At 44.7% G+C, this 21,912-nt stretch overlaps 1 protein-coding gene across 3 annotated transcripts in view; it reads right to left on the minus strand.

Annotated features, from left to right (window-relative positions):
* The window catches only part of LOC123995089 (exostosin-1-like), a 244,993-nt gene that overhangs the window by 24,594 nt on the left and 198,487 nt on the right, over positions 1–21,912 (minus strand). For all 3 annotated transcript variants that reach the window (XM_046298395.1, XM_046298397.1, XM_046298396.1), the window contains exons 5-9: positions 17,051–17,170; positions 13,934–14,066; positions 10,315–10,433; positions 9,863–9,958; positions 340–429 (exon numbers count right to left, since the gene is read on the minus strand). In XM_046298395.1, the coding sequence (XP_046154351.1) occupies positions 340–429; positions 9,863–9,958; positions 10,315–10,433; positions 13,934–14,066; positions 17,051–17,170 (558 nt within the window). The remainder of the gene's footprint in view (positions 1–339; positions 430–9,862; positions 9,959–10,314; positions 10,434–13,933; positions 14,067–17,050; positions 17,171–21,912) is intronic.

The following is a 21,912-nucleotide window of genomic DNA, read 5'->3' on the forward strand; positions in this document are numbered from 1 at the left end:
GTTGTTGTGGTGTTGTTGTGGGTGTCAATGTCAGATAAGAGACAGTGTTAATTGTTGGCTAATTTTCACACACAGGCTTGGGACTCGATCCCGCCTAGCTTTCCTTTCTCCCCATTATCAAATGAAATCAGAGAATGTTTTTGGGTACTATAAAATTCTACTTGTACTACCAGGTAGACTCCCCTCACAGTTACCTTCCAGTTCTCACAATAAGAAGAGTACATGGGTAAGATACTGAATAACATTGCTAGATGAGGATTGACTGAATCTGGTCTTTGAACGTTAAAGCCCCAGGTAGAATAAGGAGAAATGGGGGGGAATAATAAGCCATCCTCCTACCTCATTGGTCGACAAGACGGAGTCCTCGTCCAGACTGAGGACAGCATCTGTGAGGATGACGTCATGGGGGGAAAAGCGACTGCTCATTGTCTGGGGGAGAGGGGGAAAGAGGGAGAGATGTGGTCAAATTGCTGCAGTCCCAAACTCCAACAATCCATCCACTGGCTCGGATGTCAACACCTCTGACTGTGTGGGGATCTATTCAATCACAAGCTGAAGTATTTCAGGTGCAGTATGTTTGAATGGGTTTGGCTAGAAATTGTTGGAGTGGAGTCCCTTTTTCATGCTGGGTGAAAAGAAGAGCAAACCATTTAATCAATTCATCCTGACGCACCCAGAGAGTAACCTTAACCTTCTTCTCTGCTTGAAACATAATTGCATTTCTTTCGCTCTCCGTAACAACTCATCCATAGAAGGCCAATCTTTGCTATTTCGGGCCTCACATTCCACTCCTCTGTAGGCTACTTCAAGAAAGACTCTGTTATTGAAGGACTATTAATTTTAAGGAGGAAATATTGCTCTGATTATTGGATGAAAAACCTTGTTCTGTCGAGTTTGTGGGCGAAGGCCAATGAGTCATTAAAAACACCACAATTGCCTGGCAGTATCTTCTGCCCAAAGAACCACTTCACAATGACACTTGTCCTACTAATAATTACAGTGTAGGTACACAATGGAGAAATGTATTTTGCAATAATATGACATCTTATGAATAAAATTCCTCCACTATATCTCGGGTTATTGACGGTGTTTCTATTTGAAACGACTGATGGCTGTTTCTCCCTCTCTGCGGCCAGCGTTATTGGTAGATTGCCTGCTGCAAAGTATGTCCTATTATATTAGGGAACACACACATTGCAGAAGTGAACTGTCAGCAGTGGCCTCCTGAAAGGGATCTCAGGGTAATCCTCTTCACTGTCTCTCTCTCTGGGAGGCTGCCAGCCAGAGTGTGTGGTGTGATGCATCTTCACTAAAACTCCCCCCTGCCTGCCTGCATGCCTGCAATGCTCTTGACACAAAGCTTAAGGGGTTAATACCGCCCTCTCTCTCCCTCCTGAACTTCACTGGCTGCTGCCTCATTCATCAAATCAGAAAGTTATTGATAGGAACCTGTTGACTTGGAGATTAGCCTCGCCTCGGGTTGGCTGCTCAAGAGCAAGTGGGCCTGGCCGCGCGTTCGACAGGGCCCCTTGTCATTATTTTGCAGCGGCAGCGGATGACTCGAGGTGCTGTGGACTCACATCACCGCGGCTTAATGGGCCCTTTTCAATGCAACATTATTTCCTATTCGCTGTAACCATCCCTGCCTGGTGTGTCATAGCAGGATAATAGTGACAGCGTATCGCTGGCAAGGCCGAGCCTCCTGGCTCAGGAGAGCCCTTCATGGGGCCTTTTGAAAAATCATTTAGCAGCCGAGGGCTTGATTAAACGAGGAGCATTTGGTTACCTTAAGAGTCGTTTAGGAGTCGTGTGGTAAAAAGCTCTCGTAGGAACATATTGAGAGAGACAGAGTGGCAAAGTACAGGCTTTCAGTATAACTATTATACACTCAGTAATCAGCCATGTATCAGCTGTGGAGGGCCCTTGGGATGAATGACAGCAATCAGACCTGACTCTCAAAGACAACGATACACAATCACGTAACAAGACAACGTTCCCGAGAAAGAAGGGTGTGTGTGTGTGGGGTTGCTTCTTCTGATAGGTAGCTACACTATATAGGTTAGCTCACAAAAGGCTACATCTGTGCATAGAATCGGTTTGGTATTCATAAGAGTGCCCAGATGAATAGCGAGTGAGGCTAGTTTTCTCTGAAGAGGTAGAGGAAGCCGTTGATCTTGTTCTCCGGGATTTGCCAACTTTATCTTATGTTTTCAGACTGTCATGTTAAATATGAATGATGTATATTTATCCCATCTGTCTTCTGTGCTTGGGGGCTTGATTGAATAAAACCCGTTTAATAAAATACTTGGGCTGCAGCGTTAACCCTCATGGGACTTGCAAATCCATTTTAAACGAGGAATGCATATTTCTATGCTAATTCCTCCAACCACAGTTTTACGGGATCACCGTATTCTGTAGGAACTATCGATCTGCAGGCCGGGCTAATACGATGTGGATGCCCTAATCCATTACACTAAACACAGGCTTCACAGAGATGGCCGTAATACTGCTATTGACTCATAATTCGAGGATGTTTATTATTTAAGTGTATTTCTATAAACAAGGAATACGGGGGACTACAGCTTTAATAGCTCCATGTGTTCAGAGACTGAAAGTCTTCCCGCGAAATCCTAACGAATCCATCGCTATTACGCGCTAATTCGATTCCCTCTGTGGAAACAGGAACTCTGATATCCAAGGGCAAATATATTTGGTCAAAATTAGAAATGAATAGCAAATATCACAATGTGAAACGAGTATGCCTCTTTAGTTGAGGATCACTTCATCAATTGAAACGATTCTACATGACATGGATTCCTTTAATGTCAATAGGTTTACAGTTTGTCTATCAGCATGCCAGTAATACTGTACGGAATTCACAGCGTTTTTCAGAGTAAAGCCTGGAGAACACTCACTGAGGCACTCTCAAACAAAACTCCCTCAGTAATTAGAGGTAAAAATGATCAACACACTATTCACAACAGTGGTATTCATTTAGTTCTGCATTGACAATTACCATACTCAGTATAATGTACTTATTGCTCTAATTTCCCCATCCCCATGTTGTGATGGTTACACACTGCTCTGGATGTCAGGCCAGCTGTTGTTGTTGTTGTAGTAATATCGCTCACCCCTCTGTTTCACCCACAGCTCTGCCTTCAGATCTGCCTTCAGATCTCTATATACTCTGGAGCTCCGATTCCAATACACATCTTCAGGGACTGTTTGTCCTCCACTCTGCCTATCTCTCTCTCAACCTCTCATCCCCCGTGTCTGTCCCTCTCCGCCTCCTCTGTCCCAGGGCCTACCGTCCTTCGTCCTTGCCCCAGGGCTGCTTTAACTGGTCCCACTGAGACAGAGGCACAGGGTTATAAGCTCGCTCCCTCTCCTCTCCTCTCCTCTCCTCTCCTCTCCTCTCCTCTCCTCTCCTCTCCTCTCCTCTCCTCTCCTCTCCTCTCCTCTCCTCTCCTCTCCTCTCCTCTCCTCTCCTCTCCTCTCCTTTCCTTTCTCCTCTCCTTTCCTTTCCTCTCCCCTTCCCTTCCCTTTCCTCTCTCTGCTCTCCTCTCCCCCTCCCCTCCTTTCCTCTCTCTGCTCTCCTCTCCCCCTCCCCTCCTTTCCTCTCTCTGCTCTCCCCCTCCCCTCCTTTCCTCTCTCTGCTCTCCTCTCCCCCTCCCCTCCTTTCCTCTCTCTGCTCTCCTCTCCCCCTCCCCTCCTTTCCTCTCTCTGCTCTCCTCTCCCCCTCCCCTCCTTTCCTCTCTCTGCTCTCCTCTCCCCTCCTTTCCTTTCTCTGCTCTCCTCTCCCCCTCCCCTCCTTTACTTTCCTCTCCTCTCCCCCTCCCCTCCTTTACTTTCCTCTCCTCTCCCCCTCCCCTCCTTTACTTTCCCCCTCTCCTCTCCCCCTCCCCTCCTTTACTTTCCCCTCCTCTCCTCTCCCCCTCCCCTCCTTTACTTTCCCCTCCTCTCCTCTCCCCCTCCCCTCCTTTACTTTCCCCTCCTCTCCTCTCCCCCTCCCCTCCTTTACTTTCCTTTCCTCTCTCTCCTCTCTTTCCTCTCTCATCTCTTTTCTTTCCTCTCTCCTCTCCCCTTTCTTCTCTCTCCCCTCCGTTCCCCTCTACTCTCCGTTCCCCTCTACTCTCCGTTCCCCTCTACTCTCCGTTCCCCTCTACTCTCCGTTCCCCTCTACTCTCCGTTCCCCTCTACTCTCCGTTCCCCTCTACTCTCCGTTCCCCTCTACTCTCCGTTCCCCTCTACTCTCCGTTCCCCTCTACTCTCCGTTCCCCTCTACTCTCCGTTCCCCTCTACTCTCCGTTCCCCTCTACTCTCCGTTCCCCTCTACTCTCCGTTCCCCTCTACTCTCCGTTCCCCTCTACTCTCCGTTCCCCTCTACTCTCCGTTCCCCTCTACTCTCCGTTCCCCTCTACTCTCCTTTCATTTACATTTACATTTAAGTCATTTAGCAGACGCTCTTATCCAGAGCGACTTACATCGCAGCACCACCACACAGATGAAGACGTGATAAATATGGAGACTTTCCCCTCTACTCTCCTTTCCCCTCTACTCTCCGTACCCCACTCCTCTCCTCTCTACTCTTCTAATTACCTCGCTCTCCTCTCTCTCGCCATCTCCTCTCTCTCGCCATCTCCTCTCTCCCTCCATCTCCTCTCTCTCTCCATCTCCTCTCTCTCTCCATTTCCTCTCCCTCCTCCTCCTCTCTCTCTGGTGTCAATGGATTTTCCCCCTAGGCAGATATAAATTGATGTATCTCTGAGTCACCTGGTGAAGATGTGGCATCATTCTCATCTCCATTGACTCCTGCTACTTCAAGGCCAATCTTTAGAGGCTTTTCAATTATTTTCTTTATGGATTAATCCGATTTCATGCCTGGCACACTCCTAGTCAAAGTTCGAAGCTCAGCAGAGAAAAGTATTTCAATGGCTTAAGCATCATTTCTGAGATTCATTTTTGTCATAGCCCATCTCTTTATAAAATGTACTTCAAGTGCTGTCATAGTGGGGTAAAGATACATAAAAAAATAAATAATAATCTGAGATTAAATATGCATCGCATTATTTTAAACTAAAATTGCATTATGTTTGATAAAATCCCAAATAAACCATTTTGAAGTTATGGCTAAATATAAAGCCACAAATCAAGTGTCTTTGTCATCTGTTTGCTAGTGGCCCTTAGTCTGACCAGTCTCTCCCTCTCACCCTGTGTCTAGCCTGCCTGGGAGACTGTGTGTTCTGGCCTCCTCTGACCTCAATGCATTATGGATCATTAGACACCCACCTCGGGGGCCCAGGGAGCCAGAGACACCACCATAGAGTACAGACCAGGGATAACCTCAACCTGACCCATGACCCAGAAACCCTAACAGGCCCACAGAAACCCATCTCCTTCACCACTGCTGTTTACACAGACTCTGATTGGAGTTTAAAGGGAAGTGTAGTGAGATAGTTTTGCATATTTGTACCATGTATGCATGCTTTTCTGCAATATAAATAGATTTCCTCCACTTTCAGGATACTTAAAAAACAAACAAATTTGCATTCAAAGTGCAATCTAACGTCATTATTCCTCAAACGTAACCTACAGCTTGATTGGATTGCATGGTTAGGTGATAAGGATAGTGAATTTATAAAAGGTGAACAATATAAGAAATGTAGATGAGTAATGAGAAGCCTGATGACGCAATTCAGTAAATTCGGAACTCTGCCCTCCGACATTTAATGCAAATATAAATGAATGGACTGAATTGATTCTGAGGATCAAGTTTAAGTTGAAGAGAAACTGGTAGTGTTCAATAGCATTGGACTCCAACGCAACGATTCAACGCTTTGCAGTAGATCTAACACTTGGAAGTTTCACCTAATTTCTTTATCTGTTCTTATTACCCATGTTCCCTTCTGATGAGACATCGTGTGATCCAGGCTGTATTTGAATTTAGCAGGTGATGAAAATAGCTATCTGACGAGGATGGGGAGATGGAGAGGTGCTAATGAGACAGTGAGCCCTTCTTGAGGCGTCGCATCGCAGGAGAGGAGCACACTCAGCCAGCCACCCACACACAGCTGTGGAGATGCTACTGTGGAGATCTCACGCACACACAGAATCAGACACGTCAGTGAAGGGCTTAACTCCAAGCCGTCAGGCCCTGGGAGTGAGTGGCAGGTCTACCGAGAGTAAGGATTGTGATTTAATGTCAGCTGGGTATAATGTGATCCATGGCACGGATGCGGGTCAACTTAATTAGCCTTCAAATTGAAACCCACTTGAAGGAAACAGATGAGGGGACCTATTGTTAGATGTGTTACTTTCCTGAGGATAGAAACACAGAGGAAAAAAAAATGGATAATATAATAGGTTGGATTTGAATTGAATGGTGCCGGTGACCTCTACTCACAGCTGATTAGCGTTTACTATGGAGCCGCAGACTCTCCATTGAAATAAAAGAATGATGGAGGGGAGGAGAAGAAGAAAAAAAAGAGAAAAGAGAATGATAGATTACGACGGAGAGGAGAGGGCCTGTGGTTCATCAAGGCCCTTTCACAGCAGCCAGTGGTTTCCCTTGTCTAACACACAATGCATTCATGCAGCAGCATGAACATTATGCCCCTGCTTTTCACACGACAGATGTAGGATCTTAATTTGAGCCACTTTGCTACACAGCAGAAGGATAATCCTGAATTACAGGAAATGTGAATTATTATGTGGATTATAATTAATGGACATTTTTCGTAAGGGAAAAATCAAGCCTGACATTTCTAAGTGGAAATGCGAAACTTCAGAAGCCTTTGTAAACCTCAAATCCACGACACGTTTATTGCAGGAAAGCTCTCTTGCAACATTGATCAAATTAAGATCCTACATATGTAGCTTGCTAAATATGAAAACAGTGCAAACACAATGGCGAGTATAGGACCGTAAACACAATAAATGGGGTCTAGGTTACTGTGTAATAACTCATGAGCCTGGAGTCCTCATGCTAAATCAATAGGTGACATGTATTTAGGAAAAAACAGCCATAACTGTTTAAAGAGTATGCCGGCCTTGATGAGATGTAAACCATTAAGGACACACCAGATAATAAAAGCCTCGAGACACACAGCCGCCCTGACTAACATACAATTGCTTTGTTCCATTGAACACGCCACACAAAGGCATTTGAATTAAACTTCTGATACAATTACTTTCCTTTATTTGGCGGATTTACACGAGGGGACGAGAAAAGATGCACACCAGCAGTACATGGAGCACATCTGCCGTTAGCCATTACTCCGCCCCCAGGCCGCACTCTGATTCAGTGTGATGTGAACGTTTCAACACAGCAAAGCTTTGATTGTTTGGGGAGAGAGCTGCAGAGAATGACTACTCTGGAGCAGCTGCCTTGTTAGGCTAGAATACTCGGAGTGAGTAATTAGGGGCCCATAGATGCCTTTTAGTAAAAGCTGTTTATTGTTATAGTGGAAACACATTTTTCTCCATTGCTGTGTTTACTACATGGGAATAAACAGACTCGATTAAAGGGAGCTGCCATCGGGTTTTAGGGTCCTGCTCCTGCCTCTATGGGGCAGACTGGAGAGGGCTGCAGTCAGCACTACTCTCGTGTTATGGACAAGAGCTGAGCTGCTGCTTGGGTATGAAACAACAGAGGAGGGTGTGCATGTGTGTATTTGTGTGTGACACGGAGACACACAGAGAGAGAGAGAGAGAGATTTGACTGAAGAAAGAGAGATTTGACCAAAGAGAGAGATTTGACTAAAGAGAGAGATTTGACTAAAGAGAGAGATTTGACTAAAGAGAGAGATTTGACCAAAGAGTGAGAGATTTGACCAACGAGTGAGAGATTTGACTGGAGAGAGATTTGACTAAAGAGAGAGATTTGACCAAAGAGAGAGAGATTTGACTAGAGAGAGAGATTTGACTAAGGAGAGAGAGAGCGTGAGAGAGAGAGAAAAAGAGAGAGGGGAGAGAATGAGAGAGAGCAAGCAAATGCGAGAGAGCGAGCGAGCGAGAGATTTTGTGGAATTTTGTGGTACGCAGCAAGCATGACACTGCTGATTGGAATTCCACTTTGCCTTCGAGTAATATTTATTTTGTAAATAGAATGCTCCAAATAACACAATCTGAGTGATTATTTGGACTCAATGAACGGTTGGAAGAATCGTACTGTATTCAATTTGAATGAAAATTGTTAGATTGAAACCAAATCAAATCAAACATTATTTGTCACATGCACCAAATACAATAAGCCCTTAACCAACAGTGCAGTTTAAGAAAGAGTTAAGAAAATGTTTACCAAATAAACTAAAAGTAAATAATAATTAAAAAAGTAACAATAAAATAACGAGGCTATATACAGGGGGTACGGGTCCGAGTCAATGTGCGGGGATACAGGTTAGTTAAGGTCATTTGTACATGTAGGTAGGGGTGAAGTGACAATGCACAGATAATAAACTTTGAGTAGCAGCAGTGTACAAAACCAATGGGGGGGTCAATGTAAATAGTCCGGTGGGCATTTGCTTAATTGTTCAGCAGTCTTATGGCTTGGGGGTAGAAACTGTTAAGGAGCCTTTTGGTCCTAGATTTGGCGCTCCGGTACCGCTTGCCGTGCGGTAGCAGAGAAAACAGTTTATGACTTGGGTGACTGGAGTCTCTGACAATTTTTGGAGCTTTCCTCCGACACCGGCTATTATATAGGTCCAGGGTGGCTGGGAGCTTGGCCCCAGTGATGTACTGGGCCATACGCACTACCCTCTGTAGCGCCTTACGGTCAGATGCCGAGCAGTTGCCATATCAGGCGGTGATGCAACCGGTCAGGATGCTCTAGATGGTGCAGCTGTAGAACTTTGAGAGGATCTGGGGACCCATGCCAAATATTTTCAGTTTCCTGTGGGGGAAAAGGTTTTGTCGTGCCCTCTTCACAACTGTCTTGGTATGTTTGGACCATGACCGTGATGTGGACATCAAAGAACTTGAAACTCTCAACACGCTCCACTACAGCCCCGTCGATGTTAATGTGGGCCTGTTTGGCCCGCCTTTTCCTGTAGTCCACGATCAGGGGACACATTGAGGGACAGGTTGTTGTCCTGGCACCACACTGCCAGGTCTCTGACCTCCTCCCTATAGGCTGTCTTATTGTTATCGATGATCATGCCTATCACTGTTGTGTCGAAGCAAATGTAATGATGGTGTTGGAGTCATGTTTGGCCACGCAGTCGTAGATGAACAGGGCGTACAGGAGGGGACTAAGTACACACCCCGGAGGGGCCCCAGTGTTGAGGATCAGTGTGGCAGACGTGTTGTTGCGTACACTTACCACCCGGGGGCGGCCTGTCAAGAAGTACAGGATCCAGTTGCAGAGGGAGGTGTTTAGTCCCAGGGTCCTTCAGTGTGTTATAAGATGTTTGCATTCAGTAAGAGCATTTGTGCTCGTTGGAAGTATGATGTCTAGTGTACTTACTCCCATTGTTTTCAAAGATCATAAGAACACCGCAAAGGTGTACCTTACTATAGCATTACTAAAACGATTCAGCTGAGGCTTGGCACAGTAACGGCCCTTTGTGTGTTTCAACTAGAGACCTCCTGGAAGCAGCCTCATGCTGTGTCATGGCTCAACAGTCAGGGTAAGCTGAGCTCAGATCCCAGGAGGCAGCCACACTCAGTCATGGCCAATTCCAAAAAGTAGAAAATGAACGAAAAGCTTGAATGGATTTTAGGAGGCATTTACGACTGCATTTCATCTCCCCTGACTTTAACGGCCACACTCATTCCCGCTGAATGATCAAGACTCAATAAAACACATTAGAATCCATAGCGAAACATGTCGCCTCAACGCCGGCATAACTCGGAGAACTCGTACCTTTCTCTCTCCCTCAATGACAGTGACAGGCACGGTGGTGGAGGGCCACTTGCTCTTCGGAGGTAAAGGCTTGTCACAATTCCACAGCACAATGATCTGCGAATAAGACAATACAGTGGAATCTCAATTAAAAGTGCATTGACCTCACTGTACATGTAGCAGGTTTGTAGCAGAGGATACACAGCCGAGTTGAGTCGGTCTTTCCTCGCAAACTTTGATCATATCTAGTTCAATATAACACGCGGCGGCATGCCATGACTACAGTATAGTTGTAAAGCTTCACCCTACATCACAACAGAATTCTGTCCTTTCATACATTAATTAGAGTATAAAAAGCAATGGTCTCCATCCCTGCCGTTTCGCCTCAGCTCACAGGTCATGGGTCTGCGCTCCATAGAATCAGCAATTAGATACTCATTTCATTTAATAGGATCTCTATGCTGAGCTCTCACCTGTGCACAGAACTTGGATTTGGCAACAGCGATGATGAGCTTGACTACGGGCTGCAGCTGAGACTGGAGAGGAGTCACGGCCTGGATAACAGCAGTGAACTCCTGGGACGGGCTCTTCCCTGCAACCACACAGAGAGACACACACCTTAACACAAACCTTCAGACACACACTTCAACACATCCACCTTTTGACCCACAGCTTCAGAATAGACGGAGACCGGACTCTCCAGTCCATCTACCTCCTCACGCCTAAATGGGCACCTAGTGCACTTACAGCATCCCAATCAATCTCTCTGACACGGGGCTGTGGGTCTCTCCGGCCTCTAGTGTACTGGCCTCCATTTTATGGATCTACTCCTGTTAATGGGGGTGGAGGCTTTGTGGTCACACAAGGGCGCCCCCTTGACGTGGCATGTGATAGCTTACTTGTGCTGACTGTTCGGATGTCCCTATTTTTGGAGCAGAACATTTGCCTGAATAGGAGGATTGCCCTTTGCAGACATTGTTGCACGAGCAAAGGAAGCTGTGGAACATCTCTGGCGCATATCTTCAGAGGGTTTCTGTACTGCATTAAGACCTTGTTCTCATCCTGTCATCAAAAGCCTTGATTGTGTGTTACTCTGGCAACACTTGTGTAGAAGAAATGTTTCGTCCGGGAAACCCCACCGTCAGTTCTGGTCGCCATTTTAAGTTCAAACAAACGTTTGAATCAAACATTCAACTGCAAATATACCAAGCAGAACAGGCCTAAAAATAGTTCAAATGACTCATTTAAAGAACTGTGATCAAAGTTGCTTGAAACGCTTCCAACTGTTGTTAAGATGGGGAGAAATATTTAACATTCCAACAAGGTATGCTCTTGCATTGATCCAATATTTATTGCCACTGCACTAGCTTAAATGCTCAATAATTATATAACACACCTTAAACAACTGCAGCAGAGTAGGCTCTTACATCCACATTTGTGAAAAAGGAGCCTCATTTCGTGGTCCCATCTTATCTTGAGTGACTGCCCTTTGCAGGTTACCCTACTACTGTATGCCTAGTGGAGGTGGGTGTCACCGCGTCACTGGATTGGTTACGCTGGTTACTGGCCTTTACGCTGGTTACTGGCCTTTACGCTGGTTACTGGCCTTTACGCTGGTTACTGGCCTTTACGCTGGTTACTGGCCTTTACGCTGGTTACTGGCCTTTACGCTGGTTACTGGCCTTTACGCTGGTTACTGGCCTTTACGCTGGTTACTGGCCTTTACGCTGGTTACTGGCCTTTACGCTGGTTACTGGCCTTTACGCTGGTTACTGGCCTTTACGCTGGTTACTGGCCTTTACGCTGGTTACTGGCCTTTACGCTGGTTACTGGCCTTTACGCTGGTTACTGGCCTTTACGCTGGTTACTGGCCTTTACGCTGGTTACTAGCCTTCACGCTGGTTACTGGCCTTCACGCTGGTTACTGGCCTTTACGCTGGTTACTGGCCTTCACGCTGGTTACTGGCCTTCACGCTGGTTACTGGCCTTGGCGAAGAAGCTCTAGAAACGGTAATCAGAAAGGTTCAGCGTGGTATGGAACGTGCTCAGAAAGTAGACCCTAATATTGACAGAACAAAGTCGAACTGTACTATGGTAATGGGGGGGGGGGTCCCACTCATCACAATGGACCAGAACAATCATGCTCAGCAAACGAGGCAATTCTAAGGGTTTTCCCGGACCATAACAGAAGGCCAGATCAAAACAGACACAGACCTTCTGGAAGCTGTGGCATAATTATCACTTCTTCACAAGGAGCAGTGGTATGACTGCAGAGGAGAGAGCTGTTAGGGGTTCCTGAACCTCGCTGAGATCTAGCTGCTGTAGTCGTCTTTTCACACAAGGTGGTGGTGGACATGTATGATGACTGTGCTGCTGACTGTTTATCTAACAGCAATAACTTGCAGTTTCCCTCTGGCAGCTTCCTGGAACTAGTCCTTCTCCACGATGCCGACTTGGCACAATGCAATGAGAGAAGACTGTGTGGAACCGCACACGCAGCAGTCAGATGAATTCACATCGTTTTTGATGCCCTGCCAATCTAATCCAAAGATTTAGACAAGATATATTTTCCCCCTCATGTGAAAGGCTATAATGAAGCTTCAGATTGAGATTGATTGACAGCTCATTAGTGTCACTGTTTGCTGCATAGCTTGCAGAGAAAAGATAGCTTGACAACAATTCCTGCCAGCAATAAAGAGTGCTTCAACGTGGTCCTTCAATGTGGTCCTGCTTATCATTTTCACTCAACATTTTTGAGTTCAAACAAAATTCAGTTGAGACATTACATCTCATGAGTGAAAATTTGAACTCAAATGGCGATGATAATTGGTTTTGATGACTGCAGATAACAAGCAGAGTTTCTACAGCGAACATTCAAACAGTTTTTTTTGCAGTGAACGGGCCTATCCTTTCTCATCCACTGCTTTGGCATGTCTTCATACATTCCCAGTAGCTTTAAACACAGTTAAAAGAGAATTGTGAAGCAAACAGCCTGTGAAGTACATGATAGGAGGTGCCAAAGCAGCTGGACTCTCTACTTAACCAGTTGGAAATCCAATTTGTGATTTTGAGGCGGTATACCCAGTCATCAAGACCCCCAGAGATGGAGCCCAACATCGCCTTCTTTTCTACTTCTCAGAGAAAATATGATATGGCACAGATGCTGTCCTAATAGCAAAATATTGTAACATCAACTTGAAATTCCGCAGAGACAGATAAAAACTTTAAAAACAGTAAAATCGTCAGTAAAATTGACATAGGCCTAAACCGCAGATGTGAACTTCTGAACTACCTAGAAAAGTTTTGAAACCCCGTCGCCATTCAGAATTACGGAAAGAGAGACTGATAACACCTGTGTATTACCGGAACTGGCAAAAAGCATCTATCTGAGTTATGGCTTCATCCCAGTTCTTCTCGCAGGACTGCGGCAGCAGCACAGTACATAGCGCACAGCTCCACGGCGCTCCATGCAGGAGGGAATGCACAAGACACGGACGCCTGGCTGACTGACTCTAGGCAGGACTTAAATGGCACTGCAGATAGAATATGGGATAACATACACCAGTTCCCAAAGGTTAAATCCATTACACTTTCAGCTGTAAAGTGCATTGGTCAGTCGCCAAACATGAACTTCAGTTAACATACAATGTTGTCTGTGGTTGGTTAGCATGAGCAAAAATTTCATGGAATGTAGCTTTGGGGGGGATAGAAAACAGGATGGAGGAAGAGGTGACGAGCGCACATTGTGGTCCTTCTGTAGCTCAGTTGGTAGAGCATGGCGCTTGTAACGCCAGGGTAGTGGGTTCAATCCCCGGGATCACCCATATGTAGAATGTATGCACACATGACTGTAAGTCGCTTTGGATAAAAGCGTCTGCTAAATGGCATATATTATTTATTATATTATTATTATATATTATTATTATATATTATATTATATTACATTGACATTAGGCGCTCCGCAATGAACTGGCTGTGAATGAAGACCTAAAGGACTGAGCAAAGGTCTGATCCTTTTGTGATTGTGTGTCAGCTCCCATGCGTAGAGAAGAGGAGTCTGTTACACCAGGTCATTAACAGGCTGCAACTCACCCAGAGACGCGTAGTAGAAGGGGAACACTGCAGCGTCCGTGGAGAACTGAGGCAGAACGTACAGTCCACCCGGCAACGAATTCCACATCAACTTGTTCCTGGATACGTGTGAATGTATTCTGTCTTGGATTAGCTACAGAAAAAGAAACAACACAGAGAGAAGGAGAGAGGAGAAGAGAGAGAGGATTAGTATTAAGAAGCTGCTCGCTCTGCGGGAGGCTGGGTCTGATGGACGTGGCCATGTTGTCGAGCAGCGTCTCTGACGCAGAATACGCCTCATACCCTCAGCTGGGACTGATTCCCACTCACCCAGGTACAACTGTTACCCTGCATGTTGACTGTGGAGATTGGACCTGTATCTCCTCCCATGTCGCAATAGATGATAAGTATGATGACTGTGCTGCTGACAGTTTATCTGACAGCAACAACGTGCACAGTTTCTTAGTCTGTAAGGAGTTATTTGCATGCACTGGTCATGCTTTACATGAAGATCAGCCATGGGTCCCATTACTAGTTGTGTCAATGGAGACAAAACACAAAATAAATGTTAATCAAAGTCATTCACATTAACAGTCATTTCATATCAGCCATATACTTTTGATTGCTCTTTCCAATGGACTCCCCCGACTCACTGCCTCTCCTGATATAGAAAGGCTACAGCTGCCAGAGACAGACCAAATGTCTCCTCTCCTGCCTCTCTCTCAGAGCCTGGTGCTTTCCAGGCTGCTTCCATGGTTTGTACTGTGGTTTCCTAATGAGGTTGTGAGATAGGCCTTAATAAGCACCCCCTGAGTTAAAGGAGGCGAAGGGGGTCGACCCCTCCATACCGCTGTTTACTCACTGCTAGGTGATGATCTTCATTTCTGTTGCTAAAGATACCTCCGCAGTACAAAGGCACCTTCATTTCCAGTTGCTACAGTTTCATCTGTCTGGTTTACACTTTCTCAAAATGTATCTGAAAACTCCATTGACAGATTCAGGTCTGATAAACCTGGCTGAGGGAAGAGTAACGTCTGGCTGTTTGTAATGCGGCCTCCTCGGGGTGATTTGCATAACAGTTTACAGTCCATGTGGCTGTCCAGTACCAGGAACACTGACATGACAGATGCCTTTTGATCTATATGGAGAGTTAGCTGGCACTTCCTGCAAGCCTCACAACAGCACTGCGTGTGCCTGGGGATATTTAGGATGCCTCATTTCCCCCATTTTGTCAGTCGGCATGTAGCCCCAGCATTTAGCACTTCTGCACAATGGTAAATATGCATGGAAACGGGCCTAATTTAGTCCCTGTTGGATTTGGACTAGGTACCTGGTGGTGACGTTCGCCCGGCAACACATAAAAACCAACACTCGGCCCTAATCCCAAACCCAATTCATCACAAAGTGCTGCTGTGGCTCCCTTTGAAGAACCATGACGGAAGGCCTAAAATACACCCGACTCGCTTCCTCTTTTCCCCCTCCTTCTGTCATTGTGTCCTTTGATATGAAGTGGTGAATTGTCGGTATAGTACAAGGAATGGAGTAAAGACAGAGACTGGTGGAATTAAACACCGACACCCTCCCGAAGAGAAGAACAAACAACAGGGACGAAGACATATAGGTGACAGGTTGGAGTGTCTGCTGAGTGACTTCTAAATGAGGGCTTCCAACGCCATTAGAACTAATAAGAGTAGTTTCTGAATGTGTAAGTGATACAGTAAATTGTGTAAGTAGGTTCATACACTGAGTATGCAAAACATTAGGAACACCTTCCTAATATTGAGTTGCACCCCCTTTTCCCTTCAGAACTGCCTCAATTCACCAGGGCGTGGACTCTACAAGGTGTCGAACATGTTCCACAGGGATGTTGGCCCATGTTGACTCCAATGCTTCCCACAGTTGTGTCAAGTTGGCTGGATGTCATTTTGGTGGTGGACCATTCTTGATACACACGGGAAACTGTTGAGGGTGAAAAACCCAGCAATGTTGCAGTTCTTGACAGAAACCGGTGCGCCTGGCACCTACTACCATACCCCGTTCAAAGACACGTAAATATTTAGTCTTGCCCAATCACCCTCTGAATGGTACATATACACAATCCATGTCTCAATTGTCTCCAGGCTTAAAAATGCTTCTTTACATTTACATTTAAGTCATTTAGCAGACGCTCTTATCCAGAGCGACTTACTTTAACCTGTCTCCTCCCCTTTATCTACACTGACTGAAATGGATATAAAAAGTGACATCAATAAGGGATCATAGCCTTCACCTGTATTCACCTGGTAAGTGTATGTCATGGAAAGAACAGGTGTTCCTAATGTTTGGTACACTCAGTATATTTTAAAAAAACATTGAAAAAAAATCAGACCAAAGTAAAACCATTCTCACCCAGAAGAAAAAGACAAAAGCTAAACAGTTGAGACAGTGGGGTGCACAGAGAGCCTATGGGAGTGTTTGGATGTTACCCTGCTCTGAACTGTACCTCTCATACCTGCAGGCCAAAACACTTCACGCCTGGGCTTCTTCTCCACACATCTTACATCTTATCAAACACATAACACCATCAAACAAAAAAATGGGATTTCTGATTGTTCTAGGGGAAACATGATAATTATTTAAACTTTGCTCCGAGGGGACACTGTATTTGAGGGTGTGACAGCAATAAATGGTAGCAGGAAAACAAAAGGGGAGTTTTTTTTAAAAAGTAACCCCAGCTACCCATCTACGTACTGTAGTCCCCACACATTTAAGTTGCCAGAGGAAACTGTTACACTGCAGACTCTTTTGATCATGGCAGGTTCTGACTAACTGTCTGTTCTGGGGAAGAGGCTGATGAAAACCCTTTGTGTCGGTTTCCCCCCAGAGACTGAGACAGAGGAGAGAGTATAGTGAAAACACTCCTACTAAAGTAAGAGCCAGACTGTCAGCAGTAAGAAAAAAAACTAACCAGGGGAAATTAAGAACTTTGTTGGGGAACGCTGTTGTACAGCCACCATCAATTTATCCTGGCCACTTGTGCACATTACAGAAAAGTCTATCCGTTATCCTGGCTGCTGGCTTTCTGGCCTTGCAATCCTCCCAACCTGCTCCCACCCACTTCCGATTCACATGAACAGTTCTAGAAATGGGAGAGCTTACCTCTAATGTAGTTAATACTATTTTTGCTACCGAAGAAAAATACGCATCCCAGAGGAACTGAGTCTGCTGCTTGAGCGCCAATATTTTGTCATGGTCCACAGATCTGGTAATTGAAGAAACCTGGGGGAAAAAAGGACAGAGTAAAACATTTAATGAGTGTGAGAGAGTCGGGGAACATGGGTTATTCTCTGGGCAGATGTGATTAGGTGAAATCCTCCTTCCCGAGGGAGGCCCATGGACACACTGACTCCTCCCCTGGGAGCCATAGCAACACTCTCTTTAGGGTTCTAACCACCCTTTAGTGGCTACTACTTGAGGGACCAATGACATCGTTAACGACGGTACTCAACGGTCAAATTACACTGTCATTTGTGTGGCAGAGGACTAATGGAATTTGCTGTCATATCGTTCCAATTGAGGACTATCCTCTCCAGTGGTATCTCCAAGCATAGGCCAAACTGCTAGAGGGAAACGGAGGTGTTGGTATGTGCTGGTAAACCAGCCTTGTGTGAGAGAGGGTGAGGCCCTCAGCTAGGGATCATGTCCCTCCTGTGGCAAACACACAATGCTATCAAACCCTGCTAACTGACAGACAGCACTGCTCTGTCCTGTCACTTCTCATCTCTGAGTCTCCTCATCAATTATACAAACATTGAAATATACAATTGACAATGTGACACGTGGCAGGATAGGGGGCAAGAGAGACAAATCAGCGTCGTCACAATGAACGTCACATTTCTTACCCCCAAATCACAAAGACAACCCCCCTCCACCTGAAGCCTGAAAACAATGTCTGTCTGAGCTGATGTTTGGCAGTGACAGTATTTCTAGTTTTAATACAGTCAGAGGCAGGACATAAATAACGCCAATCTAATCACATAACCCTCTCTCCATTAGTGTTTATGTGTCTTCACTGTGGGGGAATATGCTACTCCACATGTTGTGCTGAGTTGTTGCGTGTCATTCTTCAACATAATTGAACGCAATGAGATTCCATTTTCACAGTAGGTGCAGCAACTTGATTGTCGTATAAAACCAAAACAGTGGATTGACTTAAAAACTCTCCTTCACTCTCATTTTGTCCCAACACACACCACCACAGCAGTATGGTGTGGGAGCCATTTTTTTTTTTTTTAAAACTCTGAATAAAGCCGGATGTACAGTGGGGTCCGTAATTACTTGGTTCCTTGTTAAAGATGAGCAAAAAAGACTGTATAAAATTATTAATAAAAATATTGAGCTATATTATATGATCCAAAACAAGGAAACAATATATTATTTTATACTAATACAATTGCTCAGAGAAAGAGATTCTGTTTAACAAGTAATTAAACAAATCTCAAAGAGCTAAGGGTCAAAATGATTGGATCCCATGTTTTCGATAGTCCATGTTTTCGGTATTTGGTACCAGCACATTTTAGCCAAAAACCTGGTCGACTCTGCCAGGAGGCTGAAACGTTCATGATGCCGTTGACCTTAAAAAGGGCCTCAGGACCAGTGGAAGCAAAATAGCCCCAGAACATCAAAGATCCACCACCGTATTTTACAGTAGGGATGAGGTATTTTCTGCATATGCACTGGTCTTTTGAAGGTGAAACCCACCATTGGTGTGCGTGGCCAAATAACTTTATTTTCATGTCATCTGACCGCCTGGATTTGACTAAACGGCATTGGCACTTGGATTGGAACCGGTGTTATGGTGATTATGACATGAACATGGAGTTCTTTAGCCACGCACACCAATGGTGGGTTTCACCTTCGAAAGAACATATACAGAAAATATCTCATTCCCATGACATCAAGTATCTGGAAAGATTATATATGGAGGAATGGTCTAATCTCAAAACATGATAGAAAAAGGCTCAGTGTCGTTATCCTCGCAAGGAGAGGGTGCTGGAGTATGGAAAACACAGAATCCAATCATTTTGACCCCTAACTTTTAGAGATTTTCCGTATTACTTGTTAAAGAGAACCTCTTCCTCTGTATTAGTATAAAATAATATATTTCTTCAATACTTTTGAGCATACAATATACTGTAGCTCAGTATTGATTTCATTTATTTTATATAGTATTTTCTGCCCATCTTTAGCACGGGATCCAATCATTCCGGACCCACTTTAAGTTATTATCTTGACCATCATAACCATGTTTATATCTCTGTTTGTACATAGGAGTTCATCTTACAAGCATATAAAGATCGCATTGGCTTATCTTACTTACAATGAATCCCGGTGGAAGATTATCTAAACAGAGACACATGTAAACCATCTCAATAGCCATTCATTTGTTATTTTTGGAGTGTAGAAAAGTTGCAGTGCCGTTACAAAAGTTTCTGATTTGTTTTTTAATCAAAACACAGTTAGCTGGTTCTTTTCCATAAACAAGTCATGCAAATCTTCGTCGTAAGCAAGTTGGGTTTTAATAGGAAATTAGATTTAAACGGAAAATACATTTTCCCAGAGAAAACCACTGACATTTACGTTGAACAATCTAAACACAAAATGGAACTACAAACCAGAAGTGTTTTGACCCTTCGAACTTCGACAACATTCCTCACCTTTTAGCATCCTTTTGTATCTAACTCCCACTCTGAATGCCTGAGGGCTCCATGGCATTTCATCTGACGCCAGTGTGAATGCAGTTCTACACAACTTGTGAGGAAATCATTTAATTACTGTTAACAATTATTTGTGCTTTTAAATGCACAAACACTGTCATTGTGTTTTTTTATATTTTTTTCCTTCTGAAGACAAAACATCCATAGGTGCCTCAAATCCTGTCACAGCATATCATACACATACACGACATGACCAAATGAATGTGGACACCTGCTTGTCGAACATCTCACTCATGGGCATTAATATAGAGTTGGTCCCCTCCTTTGCTGCTATAACAGCCTCCACTCTTCCAGATGTTGGAACCAAGACCGTAATTATAATATACAGTGGGGCGAAAAAGTATTTAGTCAGCCACCAATTGGGCAAGTTCTCCCACTTAAAAAGATGAGAGGACTGTAATTTTCATCATAGGTACACTTCAACTATGAAAGACAAAATGAGATTTTTTTCCCCAGAAAATCACATTGTAGGATTTTAATGAATTTATTTGCAAATTATGGTGGAAAATAAGTATTTGGTCAATAACTAAAGTTTCTCAATACTTTGTTATATACCCTTTGTTGGCAATGACAGAGGTCAAACGTTTTCTGTAAGTCTTCACAAGCTTTTCACACTCTGTTGCTGGTATTTTGGCCCATTCCTCCATGCAGATCTCCTCTAGAGCAGTGAAGTTTTGGGGCTGTTGCTGGGCAACACGCACTTTCAACTCCCTCCAAAGATGTTCTATGGAGTTGAGATCTGGAGACTGGCTAGGCCACTCCAGGACCTTGAAATGCTTCTTACGAAGCCACTCCTTCATTGCCGGGGCGGTGTGTTTGGGATCATTGTCATGCTGAAAGACCCAGCCACGTTTCATCTTCAATGCCCTTATTGATGGAAGGAGGTTTTCACTCAATCTCACGATACATGGCCCCATTCATTCTTCCCTTTACACGGATCAGTCGTCTTGGTCCCTTTGCAGAAAAACAGCCTCAAAGCATGATGTTTCCACCCCCATGCTTCACAGAAGGTATGGTGTTCTTTGGATGCAACTCAGCATTCTTTGTCCTCCAAACACGACGAGTTGAGTTAACAAAAATCTATATTTTGGTTTCATCTGACCATATGACATTCTCCCAATCTTCTTCTGGATCATCCAAATGCTCTCTAGCAAACTTCAGACGGGCCTGGACATGTACTGGCTTAAGCAGGGGGATACTTCTGGCACTGCAGGATTTGAGTCCCTGGCGGCGTAGTGTGTTACTGATGGTAGGCTTGGTTTCTTTGGTCGCAGCTCTCTGCAGGTCATTCACTAGGTCCCCCCGTGTGGTTCTGGGATTTTCGCTCACCGTTCTTGTGATCATTTTGACCCCACAGGGTGAGATCTTGCGTGGAGCCCCAGATCGAGGGAGATTATCAGTGGTCTTGTATGTCTTCCATTTCCTAATAATTGCTCCCACAGTTGATTTCTTCAAACTAAGCTGCTTACCTATTACAGATTCAGTCTTCCCAGCTTGGTGCAGGTCTACAATTTTGTTTCTGGTGTCCTTTGACAGCTCTTTGGTCTTGGCCATAGTGAAGTTTGGAGTGTGACTGTTTGAGGTTGTGGACAGGTGTCTTTTATACTGATAACAACTTCAAACAGGTGCCATTAATACAGGTAACGAGTGGAGGACAGAGGAGCCTCTTAAAGAAGTTACAGGTCTGTGAGAGCCAGAAATCTTGCTTGTTTGTAGGTGGCCAAATACTTATTTTCCACCATAATTTGCAAATAAATTCATTAAAAATCCTACAATGTGATTTTCTGGATTTTCTTTTCTCTCATTTTGTCTGTTATAGTTGAAGTGTACCTATGATGAAAATTACAGGCCTCTCACCTTTTTAAGTGGGAGAACTTGCACAATTGGTGGCTGACTAAATACTTTTTTGCCCCACTGGATATGGGGGGATGCATTGGGGGAAGGTAGCATTCTGCTGGCATCCGCCAAACCCAGATTCATCCGTCGGACTGCCAGATGGTGAAGCATGATTCATCACTCCAAAGAACGCGTTTCCACTGGTCCAGAGTCCAAATGCGGCTAACATTACACCACTCCATGAAGCTCCCATAAACAGTTAATGTGCTGATGTTGCTTCCAGAGGCAGTTTGGAATTCAGTAGTGAGTGTTGCAACTGAGGACAGATGATTTTTACGCGTTACGCGATTCAGCACTCGGCGGTCCCGTTCTGTGAGCTTGTGTGGCCTACCACCTCACGGCTGAGCT

Source organism: Oncorhynchus gorbuscha, linkage group LG14 (assembly GCF_021184085.1).
Source record: "Oncorhynchus gorbuscha isolate QuinsamMale2020 ecotype Even-year linkage group LG14, OgorEven_v1.0, whole genome shotgun sequence".
NCBI lineage: Eukaryota > Metazoa > Chordata > Actinopteri > Salmoniformes > Salmonidae > Oncorhynchus > Oncorhynchus gorbuscha.